Source organism: Siphateles boraxobius, unplaced genomic scaffold (assembly GCF_051911475.1).
Source record: "Siphateles boraxobius isolate OS27281-9 unplaced genomic scaffold, OSU_SipBor_1 95, whole genome shotgun sequence".
Lineage (NCBI taxonomy): Eukaryota > Metazoa > Chordata > Actinopteri > Cypriniformes > Leuciscidae > Siphateles > Siphateles boraxobius.
The window spans coordinates 78503-92500 of record NW_027509225.1 but is presented as its reverse complement, the minus strand read 5'-3'; the positions used below and the strand labels follow the sequence as shown (position 1 = coordinate 92500).

At 41.6% G+C, this 13998-nt stretch overlaps 1 protein-coding gene across 1 annotated transcript in view; it reads right to left on the bottom strand.

Annotated features, from left to right (window-relative positions):
* The window catches only part of nr6a1a (nuclear receptor subfamily 6, group A, member 1a), a 40265-nt gene extending 27123 nt beyond the window's left edge, over positions 1-13142 (bottom strand). Inside the window, exon 1 of the mRNA XM_077224952.1 lies at positions 12859-13142. Within this exon, the coding sequence (XP_077081067.1) occupies positions 12859-12874 (16 nt within the window). The 5' untranslated portion in view covers positions 12875-13142. The remainder of the gene's footprint in view (positions 1-12858) is intronic.
* Between the last annotated feature and the right edge of the window lie 856 nt (positions 13143-13998).

The following is a 13998-nucleotide window of genomic DNA, read 5'->3' as shown; positions in this document are numbered from 1 at the left end:
ATATATATATATATATATATATATAACTAAATAAAAATGAGAAATGTTGCTATGGCAACTGGCTAAAATAAAATGCGTTTAATGGGTTTTATTTCAGTTAATGTTTTATTTAAAGTGACAAAAAATCTTAATTAATCTTAATTTCAACATTTACTAATACATTATTAAAATCAAAGGATGTATTTGTTAACATTAGTTAATGCATGCTAACTAATATTAACTATTTTTATTAGGTGACATTAACAACTACAGTAACAAATGTATTGCTCATTGTTAGTTCATGTTAGTTAATACATTAACTAATGTTAACAAATTAAGTTACCGTAACACTATTTAATTAATTATAAAGGTATTCATAATGTATGTGATAATGCATTATATCTTTTCATTAAAAAAACGATTCCTTGTTCCATCTGAAACTGGTTGTTTTTCATGTGTTTTAATGTGTTTACTGTAACTATGAATAGATAAGTATTAAAACAACTGTCGATACAATTATTCATGAGATCACGATAAGATCCATTACAAGGTATAATTAATGCATTAAACACACTTTTATAATGCATTATATATAAAGTCTTGAAGTAAAGGTGTACTGATGTTTTTTAATGGGTTTAGTCTTATTGAACTATAATAACTATGAAACGGTGATGGTTAAACCGCAGTGTGTTTGGTTTCTCCTGATGGACAGTGTTATGTTAATCCTCCACACACACACACACTCCTGAGAGGAGTGTCTCATCCCCCCCGCTGGCCTAATCTCTCATAACCATTACAACAGGCAGGAATTAGCATGTGGTAATTACACGAGTCTTCATGTAATGCAGGGCAGAGCGCTGGAAGAAAGGATTTGTGTAAATGTAAATGTGTTCTTGACCAGTGGTTCTCAAACCTGTCCTAGGGACCCCTCGCCACTGCACATTTTGCACCTAACACACCTGATTTAACTTATCAGCTCATTAGTACAGGCTGCAAAACTTAAATTAGGTGTGTCTGATCTGGGAGACATACAAAATGTGCAGTGGTGAGAACCACTGTTCTGGACATCAGTGCATGCAGTCGCTGGACTAACACACGTTACTTACACAGACAGAAGACTACGCCAGTCGCTGGACTAACACACGTTACTTACACAGACAGAAGACTACGCCAGTCGCTGGACTAACACACGTTACTTACACACACAGAAGACTACCCCAGTCGCTGGACTAACACACGTTACTTACACACACAGAAGACTACCCCAGTCGCTGGACTTACACACGTTACTTACACACACAGAAGACTACGCCAGTCGCTGGACTAACACACGTTACTTACACACACAGAAGACTACCCCAGTCGCTGGACTAACACACGTTACTTACACACACAGAAGACTACCCCAGTCGCTGGACTAACACACGTTACTTACACAGACAGAAGACTACGCCAGTCGCTGGACTTACACACGTTACTTACACACACAGAAGACAACGCCAGTCGCTGGACTTACACACGTTACTTACACACATAGAAGATTACGCCAGTCGCTGAGCTTACACACGTTACTTACACACACAGAAGACTACGCCAGTCGCTGCACTTACACACGTTACTTACACACACAGAAGACAACGCCAGTCGCTGGACTAACACACGTTACTTACACACACAGAAGACTACGTCAGTCGCTGGACTTACACACGTTACTTACACACACAGAAGACTACGCCAGTCGCTGGACTTACACACGTTACTTACACACACAGAAGACAACGCCAGTCGCTGGACTAACACACGTTACTTACACACACAGAAGACTACGCCAGTCGCTGCACTTACACACGTTACTTACACACAGAAGACTACGCCAGTCGCTGGACTTACACACGTTACTTACACACACAGAAGACTACACAAGTCGCTGAGCTTACACACGTTACTTACACACACAGAAGACTACGCCAGTCGCTGGACTTACACACGTTACTTACACACACAGAAGACTACACAAGTCGCTGAGCTTACACACGTTACTTACACACACAGAAGACTACACAAGTCGCTGGACTTACACACGTTACTTACACAGACAGAAGACTACGCCAGTCGCTGGACTAACACACGTTACTTATAAACACAGAAGACCACGCCAGTCGCTGGACTTACACACGTTACTTACACACACAGAAGACTACGCCAGTCGCTGGACTAACACACGTTACTTACACACACAGAAGACTACGCCAGTCGCTGGACTAACACACGTTACTTACACACACAGAAGACTACGCCAGTCGCTGGACTTACACACGTTACTTACACACACATAAGACTACGCCAGTCGCTGGACCTACACACGTTACTTACACACACAGAAGACTACGCCAGTCGCTGGACCTACACACGTTACTTACACACACAGAAGACTACGCCAGTCGCTGGACTTACACACGTTACTTACACACACAGAAGACTACGCCAGTCGCTGGACCTACACACGTTACTTACACACACAGAAGACTACGCCAGTCGCTGGACTTACACACGTTACTTACATACACAGAAGACTACGCCAGTCGCTGGACTAACACACGTTACTTACACACACAGAAGACTACGCCAGTCGCTGGTCTTACACACGTTACTTACACACACAGAAGACTACGCCAGTCGCTGGACTTACACACGTTACTTACATACACAGAAGACTACGCCAGTCGCTGCACTTACACACGTTACTTACATACACAGAAGACTACGCCAGTCGCTGGACTTACACACGTTACTTACACACACAGAAGACTACGCCAGTCGCTGGACTTACACACGTTACTTACATACACAGAAGACTACGCCAGTCGCTGGACTTACACACGTTACTTACATACACAGAAGACTACGCCAGTCGCTGGACTAACACACGTTACTTACACACACAGAAGACTACGCCAGTCGCTGGTCTTACACACGTTACTTACACACACAGAAGACTACGCCAGTCGCTGGACTTACACACGTTACTTACATACACAGAAGACTACGCCAGTCGCTGCACTTACACACGTTACTTACATACACAGAAGACTACGCCAGTCGCTGGACTTACACACGTTACTTACACACACAGAAGACTACGCCAGTCGCTGGACTTACACACGTTACTTACATAAACAGAAGACTACGCCAGTCGCTGGACTTACACACGTTACTTACATACACAGAAGACTACGCCAGTCGCTGGACTAACACACGTTACTTACACACACAGAAGACTACGCCAGTCGCTGGACTTACACACGTTACTTACATACACAGAAGACTACGCCAGTCGCTGCACTTACACACGTTACTTACATACACAGAAGACTACGCCAGTCGCTGAGCTTACACACGTTACTTACACAGACAGAAGACTACGCCAGTCGCTGCACTTACACACGTTACTTACACACACAGAAGACTACGCCAGTCGCTGAGCTTACACACGTTACTTACACACACAGAAGACTACGCCAGTCGCTGCACTTACACACGTTACTTACATACACAGAAGACTACGCCAGTCGCTGAGCTTACACACGTTACTTACACACACAGAAGACTACGCCAGTCGCTGGACTACCACACGTTACTTACACACACAGAAGACTACGCCAGTCGCTGCACTTACACACGTTACTTACACACACAGAAGACTACGCCAGTCGCTGGACTTACACACGTTACTTACACACACAGAAGACTACGCCAGTCGCTGCACTTACACACGTTACTTACATACACAGAAGACTACGCCAGTCGCTGAGCTTACACACGTTACTTACACAGACAGAAGACTACGCCAGTCGCTGCACTTACACACGTTACTTACATACACAGAAGACTATGCCAGTCGCTGAGCTTACACACGTTACTTACACACACAGAAGACTACGCCAGTCGCTGGACTACCACACGTTACTTACACACACAGAAGACTACGCCAGTCGCTGCACTTACACACGTTACTTACACACACAGAAGACTACGCCAGTCGCTGGACTTACACACGTTACTTACACACACAGAAGACTACGCCAGTCGCTGAGCTTACACACGTTACTTACACACACAGAAGACTACGCTAGTCGCTGCACTTACACACGTTAGTTACACACACAGAAGACTAGGCCAGTCGCTGGACTTACACACGTTACTTACACACACAGCAGACTACGCCAGTCGCTGGACTAACACACGTTACTTACATACACAGAAGACTACGCCAGTCGCTGGACTTACACACGTTACTTACACACACAGCAGACTACGCCATTCGCTGGACTAACACACGTTACTTACACACACAGCAGACTACGCCAGTCGCTGGACTAACACACGTTACTTACATACACAGAAGACTATGCCAGTCGCTGAGCTTACACACGTTACTTACACACACAGAAGACTACGCCAGTCGCTGGACTACCACACGTTAGTTACACACACAGAAGACTACGCCAGTCGCTGCACTTACACACGTTACTTACACACACAGAAGACTACGCCAGTCGCTGGACTTACACACGTTACTTACACACACAGAAGACTACGCCAGTCGCTGAGCTTACACACGTTACTTACACACACAGAAGACTACGCTAGTCGCTGCACTTACACACGTTAGTTACACACACAGAAGACTACGCCAGTCGCTGGACTTACACACGTTACTTACACACACAGCAGACTACGCCAGTCGCTGGACTAACACACGTTACTTACATACACAGAAGACTACGCCAGTCGCTGGACTTACACACGTTACTTACACACACAGCAGATTACGCCATTCGCTGGACTAACACACGTTACTTACACACACAGCAGACTACGCCAGTCGCTGGACTAACACACGTTACTTACATACACAGAAGACTACGCCACTCGCTGGACTAACACACGTTACTTACATACACAGCAGACTACGCCAGTCGCTGGACTAACACACGTTACTTACACACACAGAAGACTACGCCAGTCGCTGGACTAACACACGTTACTTACATACACAGAAGACTACGCCAGTCGCTGGACTTACACACGTTACTTACATACACAGAAGACTACGCCAGTCGCTGCACTTACACACGTTACTTACACAGACAGAAGACTACGCCAGTCGCTGGACTACCACACGTTACTTACACACACAGAAGACTACGCCAGTCGCTGCACTTACACACGTTAGTTACACACACAGAAGACTACGCCAGTCGCTGGACTTACACACGTTACTTACACACACAGAAGACTACGCCAGTCGCTGGACTTACACACGTTACTTACATACACAGAAGACTACGCCAGTCGCTGCACTTACACACGCTACTTACACAGACAGAAGACTACGCCAGTCGCTGGACTACCACACGTTACTTACACACACAGAAGACTACGCCAGTCGCTGCACTTACACACGTTACTTACACACACAGAAGACTACGCCAGTCGCTGGACTAACACACGTTACTTACACACACAGAAGACTACGCCAGTCGCTGGACTTACACACGTTAGTTACACACACAGAAGACTACGCCAGTCGCTGGACTTACACACGTTACTTACATACACAGAAGACTACGCCAGTCGCTGGACTAACACACGTTACTTACACACACAGAAGACTACGCCAGTCGCTGGACTACCACACGTTACTTACACACACAGAAGACTACGCCAGTCGCTGCACTTACACACGTTACTTACACACACAGAAGACTACGCCAGTCGCTGGACTTACACACGTTACTTACACACACAGAAGACTACGCCAGTCGCTGCACTTACACACGTTAGTTACACACACAGAAGACTACGCCAGTCGCTGGACTTACACACGTTACTTACATACACAGAAGACTACGCCAGTCGCTGGACTTACACACGTTACTTACATACACAGAAGACTACGCCAGTCGATGGACTTACACACGTTACTTACATACACAGAAGACTACGCCAGTCGCTGCACTTACACACGTTACTTACACAGACAGAAGACTACGCCAGTCGCTGGACTACCACACGTTACTTACACACACAGAAGACTACGCCAGTCGCTGCACTTACACACGTTAGTTACACACACAGAAGACTACGCCAGTCGCTGGACTAACACACGTTACTTACACACACAGAAGACTACGCCAGTCGCTGGACTTACACACGTTAGTTACACACACAGAAGACTACGCCAGTCGCTGGACTTACACACGTTACTTACATACACAGAAGACTACGCCAGTCGCTGCACTAACACACGTTACTTACACAGACAGAAGACTACGCCAGTCGCTGGACTACCACACGTTACTTACACACACAGAAGACTACGCCAGTCGCTGCACTTACACACGTTACTTACACACACAGAAGACTACGCCAGTCGCTGGACTTACACACGTTACTTACACACACAGCAGACTACGCCAGTCGCTGGACTAACACACGTTACTTACATACACAGAAGACTACGCCAGTCGCTGAGCTTACACACGTTACTTACATACACAGAAGACTACGCCAGTCGCTGGACTAACACACGTTACTTACACACACAGAAGACTACGCCAGTCGCTGGACTTACACACGGTACTTACATACACAGAAGACTACGCCAGTCGCTGGACTAACACACGTTACTTACACACACAGAAGACTACGCCAGTCGCTGGACTAACACACGTTACTTACACACACAGAAGACTACGCCAGTCGCTGGACTAACACACGTTACTTACACACACAGAAGACTACACAAGTCGCTGGACTAACACACGTTACTTACATACACAGAAGACTACGCCAGTCGCTGCACTTACACACGTTACTTACACACACAGAAGACTACGCCAGTCGCTGGACTTACACACGTTACTTACACACACAGCAGACTACGCCAGTCGCTGGACTAACACACGTTACTTACACACACAGAAGACTACGCCAGTCGCTGGACTTACACACGTTACTTACACACACAGAAGACTACGCCAGTCGCTGGACTTACACACGTTACTTACACACACAGAAGACTACGCCAGTCGCTGAGCTTACACACGTTACTTACATACACAGAAGACTACGCCAGTCGCTGCACTTACACACGTTACTTACACAGACAGAAGACTACGCCAGTCGCTGGACTTACACACGTTACTTACACACACAGAAGACTACGCCAGTCGCTGCACTTACACACGTTACTTACACACACAGAAGACTACGCCAGTCGCTGGACTTACACACGTTACTTACACACACAGAAGATTACGCCAGTCGCTGGACTTACACACGTTACTTACACACAGAAGACTACGCCAGTCGCTGCACTTACACACGTTACTTACACACAGAAGACTACGCCAGTCGCTGGACTACCACACGTTACTTACACAGACAGAAGACTACACCACACGCATGTGTGCAACCTTTAACAACTAGATTTTGAGATGTTAAAGATGCATACATTATACACCACCATTTAGTGAGTTTTTTTATTTTTTATAAATAAATATTTGTATTCATCAAGGATGCATTAAATTGATCAAAACTGACAGTAAAGACATTCATAACAAGATTTCTACTTCAAATAAATGCTGTTCTTTTGAACTTTCTATCAACGAATCCTGAGCATCACAAAAACATGAAGACAAACAACAGTTTTCTGCATTATTTATAATCACTAATCAATTAATCATAATTTCTTGAGCAGCAAATCATCATATTATAGTGATTTCTGAAGGATCATGTGACACTGAAGACTGGAGTAATGATGCTGAAAATTCAGCTTTGATCAAAGGAGTAAATTACACTAAATATGAAGTCTTGTTTTCTTTGAAACTGATCAAAATGAAGTGAGTTTATGATTAAAACAAGAACAAATATCAGTAAATGGGCTCTGCTTAATTCAAAGGGTGACAGATATTTGTTCTTGTTTTAATCATAAACTGAAACATTTTTTCAAGACTTCCTTTAACATTTGCCTCTTAAGTATTTAAATATGTTTAGATGTTTGTATTGGAAAATCGAACAAACATACAGAGGAAGATATAAATTTTTTATAAACATGCAAAATTTAATTTTTTAATTATAAAAATATTTCACTATTTTTTTCACGCAAATAAATGCAGCCTCGGTGAGCAGAAGAGACTTTCTTCAAAAACATTTTTAAAAATCGTACTGACGGCAAACTTTTGAACACTAGTGTACATTATATTATATATAATCCAGCTCAAGTCATGGAGTAACTCACTGATCAGCGGATGAACTGATTGAGGTTAATTAAGGCTTCATTAATATCATACCAGCAGATCTTACATCAAACCACCCGAAGGCCAATTATCTGAAAACTTGATGAGAGAAAGAGTGACGATAGAAACCTGGCAGAAAACGCCACGAGAGTATTGACTCGCTGCGTTTCAACATTCACCATTGTTTGGCTTCATAGTGATCTTAACCGATCAATAAAGGCCATCAGCAGATAGAGCATCAAAACCTGCAATATTTGCAAACATTACACAAGACATTGATCCCTCTTCACAAGGGCAGATGTTTTCTTAGCTCACACAATCTGAGATCTTATGACTTCACACATTAATACAGGTATTAACTTAGATGAAACGCTCGATATCATGAGATGTGTATGTGGCTCATCCAGTTACAAACCATTTTATAATGAGGTCAAATAATATTCTGTGTAATTTAACTGGAAGGTTTTCCGCTTCGACCCTCATTTGAGAAAAGAAACAGATCTATCGATAAACCGATGAAGAGCGACGAACACAAACATCAATGATGCCAAAATAAGCTTTTGTTGATCAGGATTTGTGTGTGAACCGGCGTCAGTCTCCAGATGACCTCAGCACAGGATATCTGGTTCAGGAAAACATTATATTATACATAACACACTACTTTTGTATCGGTAACACTTTACCATACGGGAGTTAATGCATTCACTAACATTAACAGGGTTTATGGAGGTCAAGACTTTTTCAAGACCTTTTCAAGAATATGTAATGTACAATATGTAAATGTTCTCTAACTGTAAAAGTCTAAGGAGAAACACAATGAGTTTATTAGCAGCGCTTCAGAGTTTGTTATCCGTTCATTTTTAATTCATTTGACAAAAAGAGTGTCTTGAATCGCTCTGCTCTCGAACGCTAGAAAATAGAAATAACTTTTCCTGAAGCTTCTGATTATAATGCACAAAAGTGATGCTCTTCTTCTCAGTATTTCTTGTTTTCCAGTGCAAATGTCTAAAGATTCTCAAATCAAGATACATTTACTGGAGATACACAACAACATCAAATATGAAGTCTTGTTTTCGGTGAAACTGATCAAAATGAAGTGAGTTTATGATTAAAACAAGAACAAATATCAGTAAATGGGCTCTGCTTAATTCAAAGGGTGACAGATATTGGTTCTTGTTTTAATCATAAACTGAAAGAGTTTTTCAAGACTTCCTTTAACATTTGCTTCTCAAGTGCATGTATCTCGATTTAAAGATGTTTAGATGTTTGTATTGGAAAACAGGACAAAAATGCTTATTTTTTATATGCATGCAACATTTAATGCCACGATTTTATGACTTAATTTAATACTTTCTGCTCTGATTTAAGACATTTTTAATTTGTGTTAGTGATAATTAAGACTTTTTAAGAGCCACAGAATCCCTGAGTAAGTAAGAATGATCAATACATTTAGTATTTATTAATCTTCAACATTTGTTAATAATAATACAACTGTTCATTGTTGATTCATGTTAGCTCAAGTCTATTAAATAATGTTAACAAATACAATGGTTGATTTTAATAGTGCATTAGTAAATGTAAAAAATAATATGGACTAAGATTAATAAATGCACTTTTAAATGACACTTTATTTTACGGTGTCTGTTACGGTGCAATATGTAGCGTTAGGGTTTGGTTTAAGGTAAGTTGCATGTAATTATGCATTATATAGTAATTAATACAGTAACATGGGTCAAGTGTTGCCAAATTTCTCATTGTTAGCTCACGTTAACTAATTTAGTTAACAAATTTTAACAAACTTATTGTACAGTGTTCCCTTAGTCTTTATACTTGAAAATGCCATGTTTAATCGAGAGTGGTTCTCAGAGCGGTTTCTCAGGTCTAGATGTTCATGAGGACGAGTGGAAACAGGTTTTAGTTGAGACTATATTTAGCTGAACCTGTATTCCCTGACGTCCTCTGATGCCATTGATGGTCACATGACTTCAGTCCGTCCCCCTCCCCCGTCACACACACACACACACACACCTCCACCACTGAGACTTCCCACATGCGGAGTGAAACATGCATGAAAAAGCAGAGCAACAGAGACCAGAGAAAGAGAAGAGGAGACAGAAGGATGAGTGAAGAGAGAGAGAGAGAGAGAGAGAGAGAGAGAGAGAGAGAGAGAGAGAGAGAGAGAGAGAGAGAGAGAGAGAGAGAGAACAATAACAGGGAAGATGGGCGGCAGGAGAATAGGATTAAGAGAAAGAGGAGGAGGAGTCATGTACAGTGTCCTTTCAGCTCCCCCCACCCACACACACACACACACACACACACACACACACACACACAATAGTGTTTTCACATACCACCCTTGAACATATTCAGCCTCCAGCACAATACTGAGGCATTTTCCAATCGAGTTACATTCAGATTGAGCCTGAAAGCCCCAGTAACTCTTGTTCTCAGACTCACTGGTTACGAAATCTGAAACAGAGACAGATCCGGGACAGAGCGACACCAGTGCGGGCTTTACACGGCTGACGTGCGGCTAATGACCGCTATATATATATATAAATAATTAAATATATTATACATATATTATAGTTTTTATTTTATATGTGTTCAATTAAATATAATAAATCAATTAAATATAGGCAAATATATATATATATATTTAAATGTTAAAGTAATATATATATATATATATATATATATTTTATATTTGTGTTCAATTAAATATAATAAATAAATTAAATATAAATAAATTCAATTTATAAATTAAATTAGTATATTTAAATTAAATACTATATATATATATATATATATTGTATATATATATACTGGAAATGTCAATATATACACACACACACACACACACACACACACACACACACATATATATATATATATAAATGATTATTAATGTTGAATACCCTCACTCTGTAACTTTTCCGAGTGATAATCGTTTTAAAATGGCCTGGCTGATATATTTATCATTAATAACCTCCCATCTCTACATATCAAAGTCTGTGAACATTTCGATTATATATTTACATCTCTTTTAACTAAGCTGTTCAAATTAGGCTGAAACATTAATGTCATATAAAGCAAAAACCATGAGATATGAGGAAGCAGAGATGTTTCATATCTCCTATTTTCTATCACGCATCCCTTCACAAAACACGTCTTCATCGCTCATATAACTGTGCTTTTCTTTAAGCCCTTCCAATAAGCCTGAACGCAGACTATATAAAAATGCAAGGGGTTTATTTCCAATTGATTTTCTTTTCCTAAACATGATCTAATAGAAATATGTCCAGAATCTGAAGCCGAGCTGAAGCGTTCATGTCTTCGGCTCTTGAGATTGAGGCGTTTGCATTCTCACACCAGCTTTTGAGGATCAAATATGGCCTAAAACTAACACTCGGCACACAGAGAGCTAATATCACATTCACTCATTATCCGGAGCGTCTGCGCTTCACACTCGTGTGTTTCTGTGGAAGAGCGAGAGCAAGGTGAGCGCCGCCATTTTGGGAGGACGAACGCTTGGAGATATTGATTTTAAATAGTAGTTTTGTGAAGGAGATGCTTTCGGTTTCAAAGTCCAAGGCCGGCCAATGACCGCTTTAAAACGCAACACTGTGTTGACCTTTAATGCAGTGTGTGTGTGTGTGTGTGTGTGTATGTGTGTGTGTGCTATTGCACATCATTACAGAGCAAACTGAGATACACTTATGTGAGTAAGCTGATCAAATCTAGAGCTCTGAGGGGTGAAGTTTGGGCTACAGTGATAAACCCACGCGGGGGTTGTGTGTGTGTGTGTGTGTGTGTGTGTGTGTCGGGGGTTTGAGTCTCGCTGACCCCCGCTCTCATCGCATGAAGACAGCTGCCTTCTCAACACAGAAAACCTTTTCCAGATGGGCCACAGCCCGCATACCACACACACTATCACCGTAAACCCACTGCACACACACATGAAAACATGCTTTTACAGGCACAGATTTGGCAGATGCGTCCAGTGCAAGGCAACTCGCTTCGGATAATAAGCATGCATTTTCTATTTTAACTAGCTCATGCATTTCCTGGGAATCGAACTCATGATCCAGGCTACAGAAAATAAAACCATCTTTCATTACAGAAACCTCGTGTAAAGTGAACACAATCAGGTCGATCCCAGACTGCAAAACAACAGGGTCGACAGTACACACACACACACACACACCGCAAAAATTAAACCTTATTTACTAGAGGTCAACTGAATAAACCACATTTACAGTATTACAGACAAAAGCCTTCCTCTCAAGATAAAAACTGTATGAAAACACATTTGTAAGTTAGCTATTTCCTGTGAATAACTAGATTTATGTCAAACAGAGAAACAATTTGAGCCACAAACCCGTGTGTTTATGATCACAACGATGAATGAAAATGATATGATTGCACTATCAAGCAGCCTGTCTTTGCACAGCTAAAATGGGTGTTAAAAAACACACCAAAAACAATATTCCCAATGGTGCATCTACTCGTTCCTGTGTGTTAAACAACATGTGATATGAAGAGGTCAGATACTCCAGTCTCCACTTCTCCTTACCTTCCCACGAATCCATCTCATGTCTCTCCTGTTCTCCCTGTCATCCATCCACACACGTATCCTGCTCAGGAACAGCGTACAGGCCTCATGACTCTCTTCTTCTCTCTCTCTTCTCTTCTCTCACTGATCCGCCTCTCAGCCCTGCTGGTCAGCTTCGGCCCGGTCACATGACCAGGAGTTCAGGCCCCCGGGGTCACGGTGTGGCGATGCGGGGGGGGGTTATCAGAGTGGAACTGATAGTCCTATTCTACCCTCCCGCTGAACAATGCAACCCTCCCTCTCTCTCTCTCTCTCTCTCTCTCTCTCTCTCTCTGTCTCTCTCTCTCTCCCACTCTCTCTCTCTCTCTGTCTCTCTCTCTCTCTCTCTCTCTCTCTCTTTCTCTCTCTCTCTCTCCCTCTCTCTCTCTCTCTCTCTCTCTCTCTCTCTCTCCCTCCCTCTCTCTCTCTCTCTCTCTCTCTCTCTCTCCCTCTCTCTCTCTCTCTCTCTCTCTCTCTAACTCTCTCTCTCTCTCTCTCTCTCTCTCTAACTCTCTCTCTCTCTCTCTCTCTCTCTCTCTCTCTCTCTCTCTCTCTCTCTCTCTCAGTCAGCAGAAGTGCAGGAATGGTCAAAGGCTGCAAACCTGAACGCAAGCACGATTAGATTGAGCTGTTGTGTTGTCCAAGTGTGTGTGAGCTGTCCAGTTTCAGCCCTGCTGGGTCAAACTACACACAGTTCTTTATATTTAGTAATACACACACATCAAGCAGGATTCAGTTATAGCGCACAAAGCTCCATGTTTCTACATTTAAAAAAACAAAAACCTGCATTTACCTCCATTTAAATAAGCAGCAAAATCCATATTAAGTCATTATTGGTTTGTTAAAAATTAAAAAATTAATTAGTAAACATTATGATCTGTTTTGTTTAATTTTATTATATACATGTAATAACATGCCAGAGAAAAAATATAAAATTTTTGGACATTACGACGATGTGATTTTCTGATGTATTTATTACTTTTAATGATTTTTTTAAAATACCTTATCACATATAAATAATACTAAATGAAAATCCTAATAAAACAGGTTTATATATATATATGTATATATATATATATATATATATATATATATATATATATATATATATATATATATATA